Source organism: Anser brachyrhynchus, assembly GCF_964034855.1.
Source record: "Anser brachyrhynchus genome assembly, chromosome: 1".
Lineage (NCBI taxonomy): Eukaryota > Metazoa > Chordata > Aves > Anseriformes > Anatidae > Anser > Anser brachyrhynchus.
Genome location: NC_137694.1, coordinates 196,877,529 through 196,897,253, shown reverse-complemented (window position 1 = coordinate 196,897,253; position 19,725 = coordinate 196,877,529). Strand labels below are relative to the sequence as shown.

Genomic DNA, 19,725 nt, shown 5'->3' with positions numbered 1-19,725 from the left:
CCCCATCACATAGGTTTGACCTATAGAATTTCTACTGAAATAATTTATCATAGTCTTCAAGTGTGGACATATGTTTGTCCGTCCACTCTTAATACCATATAGTGATCACTTCTGTATTTTGTGACACAATGGCCAAGTTTAGGTGGTACCATGAACAGCAGTTGACTGCATATTTCTCTAACCTGAACATCAGTGCTTCATCCTATAAAAATTGACATAGAATATATAAGAAAGACAAATTGAAAGAATGGCTGTGACAGAATGATAGAATTTATGCAGTCAGTGAATTTGAGAAATCAATCATAAAACACACATTATACCTGATACTGGCTAATGCAGTGGTTTTACACTGATGGCTAGCTAAGCTCCACCATGCTGCTTTCTCACTCCCCCTTCTGAACAGTCCAGGGGAAGAAAATATGACTGAAAAATAAACCCTCATGGGTTGAGACAAGGACAGAGAAATCACTCAGCAAGTGCTGTCATGGACAAAACAGGCTCAATGTAAGGGAGATTAATGTAATTTATTGCTTACTGCTAACAGACTAGAGCAGCGAGAACTAAAAGCAAACTAAAAATATCTTCCCCCCATTCACCCACCTTCTTCCACCTCCTTCCCCTGAGAAGCATAGGGGAATGAGGAATGGGGGCTGCGGTCAGTCCCTGACGCTTCGTCTCCGTCGCTCCTTCACGATCCCTCTCTGCCCCTGCTCCCCGTGGGGTCCCTCCCACGGGATGCCGTCCTTCCCGAACTGAGCCTGGGGGGCTGCCCACAGGCTGCAGCTCTTCCAGAACTGCTCCCACACGGCTCCGTACCACGGGGTCCATCCCCCAGGAGCAAACTGCTCCAGCACGGGTCCCCCACGGGCGGCAGCTCCCCCCAGGATTACAACCCTGCTTCAGGAAAGTAGACTTTGGCCAGTTCAGTGATCTACTTGGAAGAATCCCATGGGACACTGTTCTGGAGAGCAGTCCTGCAAAGCTGATTGCTTTTCAAGGTTCACCTCCTCCAAGCTCAGTGGTCAATCTCAACTAGCAGAAAATCAAGCAGTGGCAGCAGGAGGCCTCCATGGATGAGCAAGGAGTTCTTGGCAAAACTCAAGCATTAATAAAGGTGTAGAAGAGGTGGAAGCAGGGTGTGGTGGTACAATTGGCATGGGAGGAATAGCTGACATAGAGATGCTGTCTGAACATGCAGGGATGAGGCTAGGGAAGCCAAAGCATATCCTGAGTTGAATCTGTTGAGGGATATAAAGAGCTGTACTAGTATGGCTTAACTTTAAGTTAACTTTACAGCCTGTAACTTAGCAGCAGTTATGGTGCTGTCAACCCACCACAAGACCAACAAGAAAAGTTTTACAGGTATATTAGCAATAAAATGAAGATTAGGGAAAGTATCGGCCCACTGCTTGAGTGGGAATGAGGGTCTGGCCACAAAGGACAAGGAGAAGGCTGAAGTACTGTGTGTCTTCTTTGCCTCTGTTTACTGGTAAGTTCAACCTTCAGCAATCCCAGGTGCCCAAAAGTGACGGGAAAGTACAGAGCAAGGAGGCCTTACCCTTTGTGGAGGAGGGTTGGGTTAGAGAATGTTCAGACCAACTGCATTTAAACAAGTCCACAGACCCTGATGAGATGCACCCGTGAGTGCTGAGGGAGCTGGCTGCCTCCACTATGAGACCACTCTTGGTTTTCTTTGAAAGATCAGGGTGATTATCTGAGGTTTCTGAAGACTGAAAGAAAGCAAATTTTACTCCTGTGAAGGAATGGGCAGAAAGGAGAATCTGGAGAACAATAGGCCAGTTAGTCTTACCTTGATCCCTAGGAAGGTGTTTGAGCAAATAACCCTGGAAACCATTTCCAAGGGTTTCCTGGGGCCATGAAGGTGATTAAGGATCTGTGATAGGAGGAGCAGGTGAGAGCCTGGACTGTTCAGCCTTGGGGATGAAAAGGTTTAGGGATATCTTATCAGTTTGTGTATCTGCTATTGGGAGGGAGCAAAGAGGACAGAGCCAGACTCTTCTGAGTGATGCCCGCTGACAGCAAGAGGCAATAGGAACAAACTGAAATAGAGGAAGTGCCATTTAAACACAAGACAAAACTTTTGTACTGTGAGGATGATCAAACACTGGAACAAGCTTCCCAGAGAGGCTGTGGAGTCTCCATCCTTGGAGATGCTCAAAATCTGACTGGACATGGTTTTGGGCAGCCTGCTGTAGCTGACCCTGCTTTGAGCAGGGGGTTGGACTAGATAATCTCCAGAGGTTTCTTCAACCTCAGATATTTTGTGATTCTGTGAATAGCAATCCTTCCTGCTCAGTTTTCGGAGCTATCTCACACAAACTGAGCAAAAATGGCAAATATGCTTTGAAAATTCTAGATAGTTTGGAATAGGAAATCATTATTATATATTAATACAGCAATGAGATCTTAAATGCTTTAGCTTTTTCAAAAATATTTCTGGAAATTTGAAAGGCTGTTTTTCCTGTTAGTGCCATACATTTCACAAAGACCTGTTAAATGTAGCTGCCAATTATTCAGACAGTCTGCAACTGCTGAGACGGGGAGTTTATTATTTTTAGTCCATCCATAGCAACAGAATCATTGAAGTTGCCTCTCTTTCATAATGGTTTATTAATCTATCCAGGATGAAGACTCTGGAATTAATTTTTCATTGATTTTTACTTCAAATTAAATAGATTCTTATAATCGTGTTCAAATCAATACATTGATGTGTTCAAAGTTACACAAGTTAACTTTCCCTTTCTGTTTAGCTGTTTGGGACTAACGCAGAATCTCTTGACATTTTCATTTATGTTAGCTTCATTTGAAAATACACTTTTTTATTCTTGCTGTTGGAGAATACCCTGGTAATAAATACAGTCCTAAAACTGCTTCTGCAGTGCCTTTCAGCATGATTTAATAACAGTTTAACACTAATCAAATTAATTATACTCTCATGAACCTGCCATTAAGTTAAAAACAAACAAACAAACAAAAACAAACCAGAAAAACCCACAAAATACTCAGATGCTCAGTATAAGCTTGCATTCAAGATTATTTACTTAAGAAAATGAAGGCATCACTAAATAACTTGTCAAACAGTTGTTACACAAAATTTAAAACAAATCTTCCGTGATGTTGAAGGATCTTAGAATCATAGAATGGTTTGGGTTGGAAGAGACCTTACAGATCATCCAGTTCCAATCCCCCTGCCATGGACAGGACATGTCCCAGAGATCAAGTTGCCCAAAGGCCCATCCAGCCTGGCCTTGAACACCTCCAGGGATGGGGCATCCACAGCTTCTCTGGGCAACCTATGCCAGGTCCTCACCACCCTCCGAGTGAAGAACTTCCTCCTAACATCTAATCTAAATCTCCCCTCTTTTAGTTTAAAAACATTCACCCTTGTCCTATCATTACCTGACTGACCAAAAAGTCACTCTCCATCTTTATTATAAGCCCCCTTTAAGTACTGAAAAGCTGCAGTGAGTTCTCCCCGGAGCCTTCTCTTTTCCAGGCTGAACATCCCTCATTGGGTTCCTATGGTCCCACTTTTCTAGCTTGTTCAGGCCCCTTTGGATGCCATCCCTTCCTTGTGCTGTATCGACTGCACCACTCAGTGCAGACTGCTTGGTGTCAACTGCAAACTTGATCCCATTGTCTATGTCACTGATAAAGACATTGAACAGTACTGGTCCCAAAACTGGTAGGGCGATGCCCCACTACAGCCTGTTGGCCAGCCCACGGCCATCAGAGTAGTTCAACCACCCGGTGTCCTGGTGTCTGTTCTCTTCCCACACAGCCTTCTGCCATGACAGTGTAGACCAGGCCCCGTATAAGCACTTAATTGTCACGTAACTGGATGTGCATCACTGTCCAACATAATGCAGGTATCATATTTTAGTTTTCAGGGAAGCACAAACATTCTGGGCTGCAGCTGGGGCTGTGTAAGTGTTCCGTCATGTCCAAATGGCTGTCCGTCACGACCAGAGAGAGACAGGAGAAAGGGCTGTAATTTGTTTGCAAGGTGGATGCATTTTCTGCCTTGTTTCAGGGAAGTTTTTTTGTGCCTTCATGAAAGTTAAAAGGCCCACTCATACTAAAAATTTTGAAACTGCTTCAAAACGATATTTGCTGAATAGAAGATCATAACCTGTCATGAATGCCAAAATCATCATCTGTTCTGCCTTATCATTTGTTGGGTTTGTAAATTGAAGGTCAATCAATTATTTTCATAAAGTTGCATAATGCTGCAAGACAATTGCAAAAGAAGTTTTCAAGATCAACGGCTTGCTGCTGTTTTACCTAAAAGATTAGAACCTCAGCTTTAACAAATTTTTTTTTTTTTCACTAAAGAAAAGCAGTAAAATGGGAATATAGGGTCATTTTCTTTTGGTATTTTCAGCAAAGGAAGGAAGAGGCAGAATAGGTGTATCAAAAGACCAGTGGCATATTCCAAAAACAAACAACAACAAAACTGAATTTTAGAATCAAACACAGAACTAATCAAATGCAGAAAATATATTTTCATTATATTTTTTGCATTTCTGAGGGGCAGTTTTCAGAACATACTGGAGTTAGAAACAGCTGAGTTTATGAAGGTACTGAAGAAAAGCTTAGAGCAGCTTAGGTGAGACTGTATGAAAACTAAAATTGTACAGACATAGTAACAACTACAGAAGTCAAAAAGGGAAAATGATCAAAGTCTCAAAATGCATCTAATTTAATATTGGTAACATAATACAGTTTTTAATGTTAAAGATTAGAACCTATCTTCAAGTTTCTTATGATTAGGAAGAACAGTCTACTTCAGAAGTTCTTCATCTTAATTTTCAGGCAGGTCATGAGAATATTTTTAAAGCTGATGTGAGTTATATACATAATAGATTTTAAGGGAATGTAATAGAATATTAAATGTATAAGCTGATATTGGTATTCATGTTTAATTTTGCTATAAAAAAGACAGATTGGTTGTTTTAACAAATTCCCAGGAGAAATCATTAAAAAGAGTTATGAAATTAATATGCAGTTCATAGGAGACTTATGTGAAGGGCAGTGTTGAGGAACTTACAGGACTCCTCCTTTTGTAAGCTTTTCATGAATGAAGACAGTATATGTGAAAGACTGAGCAAAGCATGCAAGTTGCAATGTCTTTTTTTCTGTCTTTTTTGTGCAATTAAATACTCCAACAAGAAGTGGTCAACTAGATTGTGCCACAGAACCAAGAAGCAATTGATATCAAATATGATCTGGATCCCAGATGAGTTAATTACATTTTTATATACTCAAACTATGGTCTCAGAAAATACTGAAGTGAAATTGGTACTGTGATTTCAGGATGCATACAAAGATAAAATTCAAAACATGACTTTTATAAATACGGTGTATGTATTTTACACTTTGAACAGTAAGTAAGTTTGTTGTATACCTTTTTCATAATGCAGGAAGGAAGACTTTATTTTTCACTTTTCTGTCAGTCACAACATAAAGTATCTTTATTAATCTTTCATTTAGCTTTTCTCCATTTTTTGCTTGGTAGTTGAGTGTGAGCTGGAAATGAAAAGCACATGAAAGTTCTGATAAACTTAGAGTGCCTGGGATGTTGCAGGCAAACATCCCGTGTGGTCTGGAAAGCAAGATGCTCAGTTACAATTCAGAAGTTCATTTAATCTGAATAAACATGAAAAACACTAATTTTTTCGAGAGATATTTCACAGAAAGTAAAATCTGATTTTATCTTTAATAAATTACTATTTTATTACTATAATATAAATTACTATTAATAAAATTGAAATGGCAAAACACTTTTTCCCCAAGGCTAAGATTTTTTTTTTCCATTTGTGACTTGTAGACTTTTTCAATAAAGATTTAAATTCTATGGAATTCAGCACAGTCTCTTGTCACATCTAGTTGGCAGTTTCAGAACACATACTAAAATATATTTTTGTAATCTGCATTTGAATTAACATTTGCAAAATGGTATCATCCTTTTGAATTAATGAGTACATTTAGATTTTCAATGGCTCTAATGGAATATTAGTAAGTAATAACAAATGGCAGTGTGAAAATGAGAGCAGCAGTACCTCTCAGAGTCTTAGTTACTCGGTTACTCAGGATTTATACATAATACTACATCAGAAGTATTTGCGGTTTGTATGTAATATGGAAGCTAGGTTTGAAAATAAAATGTTTGTCTTCTAAACAAAAGCTAAACAAATTTGACTATGTAAGTTTTGTTCCATAAAACACTTACTTAAAATATTTCAATATAATGCAATGAACTGATTATGTACATTGTTTCATAGTGTAAACCATGAAACTCTATCCACTGAAGTCCTTATTACTGCTGTGTTTGGTTGTGCTTGAGGGAAGTTTAACTGTTTCAAGACTGATTAAGTTCTTTAGTCACTCAGTACAGTTTATATTTTTTTAAGTGCTTTTTTCAGATAGTGGGTATTTGATTTTGGAGAATCGGTAAAACTTGCTATATTCTCTTTTTAGTGAAATAGATGTGTGTTCTAAATCTGTTCTGTACTATATTAGCTCATTAAAATTTCTGCTGTTACTCTGTAACTACAGATAAGACAACACATTCCAACTGATACACTTTCTACTATTTTTATTTTTTAGTATTTTTATTTTTTAGTATTGTTTTTGCTGTGCTTTCACTGCACAATTAAAGAAAAAACATCAACAAGACGTTTAGAAAACCGTAGCAGAGTAATTTCTGCCACTACATTTGCTTAACAATAATTTGCTAAATTATAAGTTTAAGAAAATTTAGTATTAAGGAGAAATAATTCTTAAATTATAGGATAAAACCCATCCACTCGCCCACAAAGGAGCACAGAGAGACAGTGGCAACTAGGGGAGTCCTAATTTTACCCTGCCAAATTAGTGGTATTGTTAGTACTACCCTTCTATTCCCAGGCCCAACACAGCAGCCCGTCAAAGGCACATCACAAGTCCAGGGTATCAGTGGCAGGTGGGAAGCCAGGTTAAAGACTGAGACGAAGGGGCACCCTCTCCAGGCAGTCCCTGGAGAGCCATCAGCCGCACAGGTTCAACTGTGCAAGTCACTGAAAAGCTGTATTGAACTGAGCTTTATCTGCATAGCTTCTGTCCGTCAGTTGTTTTGTCTGTGGGTTTTTTTTTTCCTTATCTGTTAATGTTTGATGAATAACTTGTTAGACAGCACTTGTTAAAATTGCTGATCAGTTGCTATCAGTGGTTCTGTTTTTGTCACATGGGATGGGATTTGTCTTGAAGCGTAACTATAGTTTCCATTTCTCTCATGTAGACATGTTAATTATAAAAAAGATTGCTTCCATTTTCCTGTTACCGTATGTAATTTTCTAAGTCAAAATTTTTCTTCTATATCTAGATAACAAATGTCAGGTGTCGAGAATAAATGAACACGAAAAGAAAAAGAAATATATAGGACTGCATATACCTAAAATAAAGTACTATATGGCTGTGTATGTATCTTGTATTTAAGAGATACAGTGAACCAGTTAACCAGTTTTGGAAGGAAGTGTGTGAGTTCTTTGCTTTATGTGTCATAATTTATACAATCAGTGTGTAGTCTTATCAAAGGGAGAGCTATATCTGGCAACATGGTGTATAGTACCCAATGCAGTCATGTTATGCTGAGTACACGACTGATAATTATATTGACATATTACCACATATACTAAAAGCAGTGATTCAGCTAAATGAAGAATTTTCAGGAATCCCAGTACTTTTAAAGTAATAGGGTAGACAGAGTTGTCTGAGAAGCATGGTTCCTTTACTGAACATCTCAGGGACAGTATTGAAAGCATTATTATAGTTTTGATCCAAAAAAAAGAGGAATGTCTGAACTACTTTGAAGACAACATAAAGTCATTTGAAGTATTATGAATTAACAAAGAATATGTGGCATATAACATAATAGTTACTCTGAGTTCATTAACTGGCTATCACGTTTTTTTTTTAAGAATTCTAACCTGATTCATCAGAAGGTTTCTCTTCCCGTGGAGCAGCAAGGATCTCCAATCTTATCATTCATTACTCTTGAACAATTCAGTGCCATTCGCCTTGTGCAAAGTGTCCATCAGTCACTTGCTTCTTTAAGTAAAGTTATTAGAGGTACCTCATTACTGAGTCCTGAAGTACAAAGACTAGCGAATGCTCTACTAAATCAGAAGGTAAGTAATTTTTAATGAAGTTCTATTATAAGCAATGAAAAAATAACAAACAAGGAAACTTAACAAAATTCTGGTACATATTTTCATGTCACCATTTGCTCTAAATTCCTTTATCGATAGTCACTGTAAAATGAATTAGTGAGTTCCAGAGGTTCCTATTCTTTTATGGATCTTTTTGGTGGTGATTATACTTCAGAGTTCAAAACTCATTCTCAGATGTACCCTGAGGGATCATTACAGTCTGAAGATATTCAACTGTTTTTGTACAGAGCAGGTTATTTCTGTCTTCTTTAACAAAGAGCTGTCTACATTACAAACAGCTATTATCAAGCAGTCATAAGCAACTTCGAATATTTAAACAAAGCTGTTTTACAGATTTGGAGTTTAGGCATATGTGCTGTGCAGCTTTTATGGTTGACAAGTTGCTGCTAGATAAGCTACATGTTGTTTGGAGCTAAGTAAATTCATTATCTGGAAACCTTCTGGATGACATTGGGTTTTCAGGATGCTTTTTTGATATTAAAAAAAAAGATTATCCATTAAACAAGCCCTCAGTTAACTGTATGTATAAAGGTTGCTTATATATATGTGTATGTGAGAGTTATACATAAATATATTTAATGTACTTACTAACAGAACCATATTTTTTTGAATTAAACACAGAAGAATGTTGCTTCAAGTATTTGCAGAAGCTTCTGAGTCTATTATACTTTCATCAAGCTTTCTCTTAAGAACAAATCCGATAAGAAGTTGCTAAATAGTATTTCCATTTCAAATACCAAATCGTGCTAGATAAGTCAAATAATATTAGCCAGTAAAACATGTAAATCTGTCCCTTTTCTCCATTTTTAAAGTTTCTTAAATTGTAAGTTGTACTGCAGTCATAATCACTATTTGCACTCTGCATTTATTCAGTATGGATTATTACCATATCACACCAGACAAGATGCAGCTATCATATCAAAATATCATATCACCCTATATTCTTCATATATGAGAAAAGTAGCCAAAATTTGCACGTTTTCTTCATGTTTTCTGGTATCAAACTGGTTACGTTTATAAACAAGTACAATTAGTGAATGCAGATTTACACACACTGTCATTAATAGAAAAATAATTGGAATCCAAAGATAGTCAAACATTGACTCTGTTTTTTTTTTCACCTGCAGCAGTTTGTGAGTTGTGTTGATGCTAATGCATAGATATTGAGACTGCCCCTACAATGAAAAGTAATCCCTACTAACATATTTTGTTTATCTTCATGTGTGGAACAAGTACTGTTTCAAATATTGTTATGTATTTGTTGATCTGTCAAATTTCTAATTAAAACAATAATTAAATTCTTTGTCTTTTTAGATCAACAAGATAGCATTTGTGAGCAAACTTGCAGTACAATTTGAATAAATTAACATTTTCATGTTAGCAATCTCATTGCCTTTTTAAACACGTTTTGACTGTGTAGTAGAAATTGGTGCTACAGTTCAAGACACAGTGAATGCAAATGATACATGTAATGGCTGTTTTTTAGTATTTACAGTTACATTTCTTGTTACTGAGCAAGAATATGTCTTCCTTGTGTGCTTAAGTTACACACTTAAATTGGAAGCAGCAGGAACCATGAAGCCAATCACTGTCACAAAAATGTACTTTAAAATTCTGTGTGTTTTTCTCCCTCCCAAATATCAATTCAGTGCTTCCTGATATATCGAACAAAGTGTTTCATCTGCATACTTACCCATTTACCTTGACACAGATCACTTTGTTGGACTGTGACCCTAAAGTGAGCTTTTCAGCAGCCCTGCAAAGAGACTAATTTTAGTTTCATATAACCATGGCACATAGACGTCAGTATATTTATCATCTTGAAGTGATTCGTTTAATGTATTTTCTCTACACCGTTCTTGTTTTATTTAATGTGGTCATGCATTGGTTAATAAAGGACTATTTACAAAAAAAAATATTAAAAGAACCAAGATTGCAGTTCTTTTAAGATTATAGCGCTGGAAGAAGCTGCTAGAATACGAAGGGAAGTTTGAAACTCAATAAATGTATGATTTCTAATGGTTTCAACAATGTTCTTTATTTATGCAAGACAGATACGTTAGTGTATATCTCAAATATGCTTCCATTACTAATAATTAGCTAAGCTCTTTTAAACTTAGAGTAACTTGGAGCAGTATATTTGCAATATAAGTTGAATGCCTTCTAAATGACAGATAGAGGAGCTGTCTGTAAATATCTAGCAAGCGTCTGCAAAAATGGAAAGATAGTGCTTACTATTCTGAAAAATCATAATTTTGCAAAAAAGCTTGCAGCTAACATTGCTTTATCTACTTTTTCTGTATGTATTCTAGTTTACTCAATTCATTATTATTGTTCATAGATATTATTGTTCATAGACATTTTCATAGATGTGAAAGATAGTTTGGAAGATATATTTTTTATGAACTTCTGTGATCAGATTTTGAAAATCTGTTCAGCACATGTGTAGTTAGATTGGGAACCTCCTTGAAAATGCAACTGCAAATGTTAATCAGTATAAACTGAGATGTTCAACATCTTGAGTATTGTGCAGTATTCACCAGGTAATGATTTACACCAATTCTTTTTTAAGTAGAAGAATTTTGCAGTGTTAATTTCAGTGTGCTTTACAGATTCCTGTGGAGTTGGTATAATTAATGTTTTTGTTCTTATTCTAACCGAACAATCCTGTAAGGTTTTCTTTTTAAGTAAATTAGAAATTTGTATGTTGAAATCCTTCAGGATTTTGTTCTTGGGTCATTTTGTACAAGCTCTTTAAGATCATAAATAAGTGATCATGTAGAGGAATTGTACCAAGATTCACTTTACCAGAGCCACACACCTGCATGTTCTTGTATGAGGAGGCAGCAGCAAAGGAATGGGAATGTGTGGCTGCAGTTGAAAAAATCATATTATGGCTTCAGAGAAATGATAAACTTAGGCCTTTTTGAAGTGTTTTCGCAATCTACTGATGTTTCTTGTTTGAATAGTAGAGTGTCTTATAAGTTCTCCATCAGCACTGTGTCTTTGTGGGCCACATAAAGAATTTGCAAAAATAAGACCTTCCTCTTAGTGGTTATATGCTTTGATCATATTACTTGTATTGCTTTTTTTCTTTGTAGAAATATTTTACTTCCAGATTATTTGGTTTCATTCAGATTGCTAGATTAAAATTAAATAATTTTGGAAGTACTTTCAGTAAGTATATTTTTTATTTCAGTGTCCCCTCGCATGGCAAAGCAAGTGGGAAGGTCCAGAAGATCCTTTACAGTATCTCAGAAGTCTTGTAGCTCGAGCACTTGCTATACAGGTAATTTTAAAGAGTCATTTTACCTCTGTATGCTGCTGTTCAGTGACACAGTATATAATGGACATTGCATTACAGTAGGACTTTCCAAACTTGAGTCCAAAAGAGTTTTAGAAGTTGTGTGAAAAGGCATGTTGAAATGTGAAGATGGATGAGATACGTAAAGACAGCAGACAAAGCAATTTGAAGTCATTAACTTTACACACACAGAGTTTACCAGATAGAGTAATGGTGTTGTTTACTTCACAATAGGCTTGCACTTTAGATTTTAGTCATTAGTCCTTCTGATGAACTGTGGGACAAAAAGGTACTTGGGTGTATCTAAGTAAAGACACACTCTTCAGTCTGCTGGTGAAACATGTATAGATAAAAAGAAGCAATTCCAATAGAGGTAATGTAGAAATTAAGAGAAAACTAGTTTTCAAAGCAAATAAAGATAACATCTGCATCCCCCAGTTTTATAAGGGGATATAATAGACAATGCAGAGTCTGACAACAACTTTATCAGTCAAGAATCTGACAATGAAGAAGACGATTTTGAGAATTTAGAGTTTAGAATAGTTCAGATGGAAGAGATCTTCAGAGGTCATCAAGTCCAGCTGGCTGACCACTTCATCAGGGCTAACCAAAAGTTAAAGCATAATGAGGGTATTATCCAAATGCCTCTTGAGCACTGACAGGCATGGCTAATCAACCACCTCACTAGGAAGCCTGTTCCAGTGTTTGACCAACCTCACAGTAAAGAAATTTTTCCTCATGTCCAGTCTGAACCTTCCCTGGCACAGCTTTGTGCCATTCCCACACGTCCTGTCAGCGGTTCCCAGGGAGCAGAGACCGGCACCTCTCTCTGTGCTTCCCCTCCTCAGGAGCTCTGAGGAGCAGTGAGGCCGCCTCTCAGCCTCCTCTTCTCCAGACTGGATACCCCAAGGGTACTTGGCCTGTCCTCGCAGGACATGTCTTCCTGCCCTTTGACCAGCTTTGTGGCCCTCTGGATGCTTTCAAGCACCTTAACATCCTTTTTATATCGTGGAGCCCAGAACTGCGCACAATATTCAAGGTGAGGCCGCACCAATGCTAGATACGGTGTGAGAATCACCTCTTCTGACTGGCTGGCCATGCTGTGTTCAATGCTTCCCACGATGCAGTTTGTCCTCTTGGCTGCTAGGGCATACTACAATCCCTTTCTTCTGAGCTGCTCTCCATCCTCACCTCCCAGTCTGTATCTGTGTCTTGCACCACTCTGTTCCAGCTGCAGAACGCGGCATTTACCTTTGTTGTTGCACTTCATGCCATTGATGATCGTCCAGTTCTCCAGTCTATCTAGATCCTTCTGTGAGGCCTCTGTGAGGCCACAGAGTCAGCAGCACCTCCCAGCTTAGTATCATCAGCAGACTTGCTGAGGATGCATTCCACTCCTGCATCCAGTCCACTGAGAAAAGTGTTGAACAGGACTGGGCCTAGAATTGACTCCTGGGGAGCACCGATAGCGATTGTCTGCCAGCCACATTTGTAAGGTGAACCTTGGACAAGTTATCCAGAAGAATGCCATGAGGGCTGGTGTCAAAGGAAACATATTTCAGTATTGTGGATATATAGATAGAGAAAAGTTTCTTCAGGAGTGAAAAGTCTTCTATTATCTCCAGGTGAAAAATAGAAAGCAGTTGTTTGACCTTTAGTAATACAGTCTTGTCTATGAAACATATTTCTGTGAACATTAATGTTGACTGTCATATTTAGAAGGAAGATTAGAGGGGAACATGTTTTCTAGGCCTTACTGTTTTTCTAAAGAAACTATTGATTTGGATATTTCCAAAGTATTCATAAGATTCTTGTTATGCAAACTATTTCATTTGGCTAATACTTTACTTTTTCTTAATCTTTTCCTCAGGCTCAAAAAAGCTCAAATTATAAACAATAAAGTGTAAAAATTTATAGCAATAAGTGTTTATGCATGTTCAGATGTTACTTGGTCATATATTCAGACTGGGGTTTAGTCCCCTAGGTCTTTTGATTGACTATTATATTATATTCTATGACTGTATGACTATTATATTCATTATTATAAAGAAAAAAAAGCATCACTTGCTGCTGGTTCTGACTCTGTGTCACTGATGCTCATAATCTTCCAAGAGAACCTCGCAGTTAATGACTTCTAGCTCTGTTTGGTTGTGACCAAATAGCATGTGATTTTCTTTACCTCTGTGAGTTTTCTTTAAATAGAAACCTAAGATCAGAGCACAAGCTTTTGTGTGGAGTACACCTCTCCATACAAAGTGCAGATAATGGAGCAGAGTGTAACAGGATGAAATTGCTGTTAAGCAACAGCAGTAGATGGTTTTTAAGCAAGCATATTCAAAAAGTTTCCCTATATTACTCCAGCCAACTATTAACAAATGTACTGCATTTTATTACTGTGATAGCAATATTTCTTTCTTATTGTTCAAACTGCTGACAATATTGGGCATTTGAATTACTTGTTTTTCTGTAAAGCTGTTATGATTAAATTGTTTACAATTTTTAAACACCTATTTACTGTTAAGGGAGGGACAGATTATTAAGACAGACTTTTACAGTAGATATTTAATTGTATTCATAAGCAGTAAATTGTGTTAATTTTTTTCTTAGCAACAACGGAAAATAGTGGCAGATGAACGGATACTGGCTATTATCTTTTTGATACGATTTTATGATGTCACATATATAATACTGTTTTATTTGAAGCTTCTGCTTCTCAAGCTTCTAGTCAGATCTCATCTGAATTTCTGTTTTTATTTTTGCTGAATTTTACCAGAGAATGTAGATTATTTCTAATTAAGCATTTAAGTTGAATCATCTTTTTCCTTAAATGTTATTCCAATTCATTTGTATGCATATTACACCAAGATTTTGATTAGCCTTAATCATTTTTTAATTAGCTTTCCTTTTTTTTTTCCTGACTTTTCATTATTAATTTTATAAGTGTAATTAATCATTTTTTAACTATAACTTTAGTTTTTCAGGAATTTAATAAAGGGAAATAGATGTTCTCATCATTCTGAAAATTATCTTCAGATTTATATTACAATGAAGGCCCCATTTTTTGGATTGGTTTAGTTTTATATGACCGACTCCATCATTACATTTTTCTTCATAGTTACTCATACATTGCTCTGTTTTATTCACTACAAGATAATGACTTCTACCTTCACCATTTGTTAAAGTTTGATTTAGTACTTCAAGAGGTAAAAGGAGACATGGAAACATGAAAGCGGTACTGAACATTTGCGTCTACTAAGGATGCAGTAAGTCTATGCTTAGGGCATTAGTTAAAGGCTGCCTTGTCAAGACGTTTGCTGCCAGTGTGGAAAATAAAAGCATCTGCTTTGCTACAGAAATTGAATGGGGATGGGGAGGAACCCAAAATATAGAGCAGATGGTAGAATAGTTATAGCAGAATTTATAGAAGTGTAGAGATGTTCTGAGAGCATTATATGACATCAGGCAGAAAAATAGCAGGTGTTTCATTTTCTCAGATCTGAATTCACTCAGTAAAAGCAAATTTTTTATTATTTTTTTTTTTTAAAAGGAAATTTTCCTGTATAAACAAATGAACAAATAGGTATATAAAAATGCTACATAGGCATCTTTGCATTGTATTATGCTTTGGTGACAGAGCTGATGGAAATAGATGATTTTTAGCATTTGGAAGTTCTGATATTTGGATGTTAGCTTTTCCTCTAAATTAGAGTGGAAATTCTTTGTATTGAATATTCTTGTAAAATGAAACGTTCTGAATAATTAAAACTAGCAAAGCTGACATTGAACAAAATTCTGGTTCAGCTTGTCTGTCTACAGTGATTTATTTGTGGTCCCTATAGTTCTAGTTTCCTCATGGTGGCATCTTTAATATGTTCTGTGGTTTGCCTCTCTCATGGTACGTGGTTGTAGCTCAGCAATAATATATATCAGTGTACAATGGAAATGAAGTCTATCCCAGTCTTTAGATAGTATCTTCTCATGGCTATAGATATCAGCAGAAGAGAAGGGAGAAGACACTCAGAACTACAGATACTGTGAGGCAAAACACAGTCCCAGGCAAATGGGAGAAGAATGTCAACATTAAAAAAATGTTTCAGGTCAACAAATTGAAACATACTTTTTGTTTCTTGAACAGCTAAATACAGAGCTTAATTTCACTTCTTCTGAAAACAAAACAAAGCAAACCAAAACCAAAACCAAAAAAAAAGCCACCACAACTCTTTTTTGAACAAGGCTTTATTTTTAAAATGAAATATTCTATTTCATTCTTTTGGACTCTGCTTTTTTTAAGTCATCTGTAAAACAGTTCTTACTTTGGATGGCTGGTTGGTTGGATAGGTGCTAAAAGGTTTATAGCATACACAGAGAATCAAGACTGTTTCACATAAGAATCATAAATATTACTTGTAGAGTTTTAATCTAGGAATTTTTTATGAATTCTGAAGTTATGTAAGGTTTTGATGGAAATGTGTGTGTACCTATATAGTACTAATATATATTTGTATAGTAATAATATAATATTGTCCCCTCCCATTCCAAGTGAAATCTATAGTATTGATATTTAATTGCAATGCCAGTTTGACTCCTTAGTGTAAGATTTTTACTATTTTGCTACTCTTTTACTATTTGAGGTAGAATGACATTGTGTTTTGAAACTCTTAATATACTTTTGAGTTTTTGAACAATCAAAGGTAAATTGGATACCCAAGGCACATGAGGTTTGAACCCTTGGAAATCACATGGTAAAGCTACTAGAAAACATTCTGGGGGTAAGGGACACAGGATTCTTCTTTCACACCCAAGGCATCTAGGCAAAGAGGTTCAATTTTCATTCACCAATAACAGGCAGAAAATCTGTTCTTAGAAGGCTGAAGAAATCAAGTCCTTTCCATCAGCCTATAAATCAGGCTTAATGCAGTAGTAGATGATATGCGCATAAACTTTGAGGAATAGAATGGGGAGAAAAAATAGATTTCTTTTATATCTAGTTAAATTTCTTGGTTTCTTTGAGAAGATGTTTTAAAATTTGGGACAGTATCTGGAGAGGCTGCTAGTGATAGCTTCCTGGAAAAGCTTAATTTGTTAGAAAAAAGTGAGATAAAAGTGAGCATCAAAGAGGCTTTTTTGAGACACAAGGTAAATCTAAACTGACAAGGGAATTCCCAGTGGAAGATGTTTTGAAATCATTATTCACTGCATTTGTTACTGTTGGATCCATAAATTTTTCTCCAATCTTACAAAAATTCTAGGAATCTAGTACTTACTAAACAGCTAAATCAGGATTAAAACATATATTATTCTGTATCTTACAAATTATCAGTTTGAATAGATATTACAGCTCTAAGCTACAATTTATGCAATGAATTTATTTGGTTTACAACATTATTTTTTTTTATTGCAACACCTTACTTATCTGTCTTTCTCTTGGTGACTTGCCATCTTAGAAATTTCTATAGCACAGTTTTGCACTGTTCACAATGGCGATACATGGGATGGTCTGCTAATATTTTCGTTCATTATATACTAGTCTTCCATTTTAGTTCAAGAGGCCCTAGTTTTCTGTGTTGTGACCTACTAAAAGATATGAGGGAGGAAAAAAATATATCTGGGTCTGTTTGAACAGCTGTTGCCATAACAGCAAAGCAAATGTAAGAGAAGGGAAAGCAAGGGAATGCCGCTTCAAAGCGAAAAACACCCTATGGCTGAACAGTAACTCACTGGACATGAATAACATCTCTGTTAATACTTTACATTATGAGAGACTGAATCTTTGAAAAGGATGCTGAGCTGGTGCCCTGGTGTGTGGTTCAGGACATTTGAAAGGAGAGCAGAATCCTTTAAACATATGTTCTGTTGTGTTGGGTTTACGTGGCAAGGGTTTTGTAGCACAGGGGCTTCAAGGGTGGCTTCTGCGTGCAGAGCCCAGCAGCTGCCCCAGGTCAGATCAGAGCCAGCTCCAGACAGCTCCAAAAGGGACCTGCCGCTGGCCAGAGCCGAGCCATGAGCGACGCTGGTTGGGCCTCTGGGAGAGCAGATTGAAGGAAGGGGAAATCTGCTGTGCTACAGCAGCTGGGAGAGAGGGGTGAGAGCTGAGAGAGAAGCAGCCCTGCAGCCCCCAAGGTGAGTGCAGCAGGAGGGCAGGAGGTGCTCCCAGACCTCTCATCCTATTTACTGGTTGTTATGGCTTGAAGATTGTTGGTGGGTTCCCTCTCTGCAAATGGAGAATACGCTTGCACAAAAAACAATTATTTAGAGCTTAAGACAGGATAGGGTAGGACAGACTCTGGTGATCTCATTCCTTTTCATTCCTTATCCACTCTGATCTCTCACTTTCCCCATCTTTGCTCCTACCCCTAAATATCTTGTAATAAATCCTGTACAATATCAGAATTGTCGTGTTCCCCAAATTTACCTACCCTGGCACTCCAGAAGTCTTATACCCCTTTAAGTATCCTGCTTAGTTTGCATAGCATTTCAGAGTTTCTTCTGATAAATTGCTTTAGTGGATTTTGCAGCAGGGACAGTAGCTTAATGTCTTAATAGTTTGTCTTTTATGATCTTAGGAGTAGCTGATTCAGATGGGTTATGTTGGCTGCATTTCCCACCTCATCATTGTTCCTCTCATCACACTCTCACTATTTGAACAGCTGCTTTCCAGGTATCTGTACAGTGCAGAATACTTCAGATTTAGTGTTCTAATATTCAAATGCAAAAACTCATAGAAATGTTGTTTTAAATGTACTCATTCCATTATTTTTAAAAAAAGTTCAAAATGCTACGAAGAGTCCACTTTATTCTGAAGAATTAACATTTTCCTGTTCTTTTTCTTGACTTTTCAATTGTCACAAATATCAAAACAAAAACACAACCACAGGCTAACATTATCTGCTAAGAAACTGAGCCTTAATTGGTTCCCACAGCTCTCATCATGTTTCAGTATTGTGTATATTTCACTTTGTTCAGAATTTATCAGACAGGATTCAGCTTTAAAGAACTTTTTTTTTTTCTGAATTATATCTGCTTGGTAAATATTGGAAATAGCACCACGATAAAAATGTAGATGTTTTCTTTCTCTCTCATGGAGTAGGCAAATTTGAAGCTCTGATAGATCCCACTGTTGTGTCGTCCTATCCCTTTTCAATCACTGGTTCAGTTAGATTGTGTAAATTAAGTAGCGGCCTGTATAGAGAAGTAGTGATTTGTCCAAATGGGAGGTCTGAAGGCTGCAGTGAATTGTCCCACATAATGTAAGATGGAAGTATCAAACTATTATATGTCAAAGGAAGTTGTCCACTGGAATAAGGTCCGGCTTCCAAGGAAGCTGAAGCATTTTTTATGTTCAGAGAGTTCATGTACTTACGGATCATGTATGGGTGCCTGAGGTGGAAGGGTTCCTTAAGTTTTGTTTTTTATTTTGCTTTGTGCACCAGTTGCAGGCTTTACTTTCCAGAGGTACTGATATCACTGATTCTTGTAGTAAAACGATTCTTTTCCTGCAGGCTCCTGTAGACACTAAATCTACAAACAATGAAGTATTAAATGGAAATATTTTTTTGTTTGTTTGTCAATGAGCAAGGATTATCCCAAGTTAGGGAAAAATATTGGTTTTATTCAGGAGAAAACAATTTTTAAAAAGCAACATTGGAAAGTAAAAGATATCTCAACTTGCATGCTGTTTGCTTTCATTTTGAGTCACTGAAGCTCAGTTGTAATGAAATGTAGACCCTCTGTTAAGTGAGACTTTCACAAGCTATGAGCTTTTCTCTAAACTTCAGCCTTAAATGTTTTGAAATGTAATCTGTTTCAATAGAATTCAACTCATGTTGATTAAGTTCTCAGTTCTAAGCATGCTTTATGAGAATGGCTATTCTTTTTTCATTATTAAATACTACCTTGTAAGCAGAAGTTTGAACAGCATCCTTTATCATACCTCTAAACAGTAGTTCAGCTCTCTGACTGTAGAAAATTGATTGCAAAAGGTGATCACTCATAAAAAGACTTCTGCGTTGCATAAAAAAGAAAAGCAAGTTATTGTTTCTATGCACATTCTAAGAAATTAAATAAAATATGTTTTTTTTTCATTATTTAAATGTCTCAGTTTAAATAACCCCCTAGATTTAGTGGTTTGGTTTTTTTTTCCACCCTGTTGGTACAAGTTACTCTTTATATACTCCATAATTTACAAGAAAC

General features: G+C 36.7%; 1 protein-coding gene across 3 annotated transcripts in view; it reads left to right on the top strand.

Moving 5' to 3' along the window:
- Window positions 1–19,725, top strand: part of DYNC2H1 (dynein cytoplasmic 2 heavy chain 1) — a 165,174-nt gene that overhangs the window by 119,688 nt on the left and 25,761 nt on the right. For 2 of the 3 annotated variants that reach the window (XM_080576938.1, XM_080576943.1), the window contains 2 exons: window positions 7,980–8,189; window positions 11,431–11,520. In XM_080576938.1, coding sequence (XP_080433064.1) covers window positions 7,980–8,189; window positions 11,431–11,520 — 300 coding nt within the window. Of the gene's footprint in view, window positions 1–7,979; window positions 8,190–11,430; window positions 11,521–18,098; window positions 19,419–19,725 lie in introns of those variants that run through there. The other variant, XM_080576939.1, reaches the window with a different exon arrangement.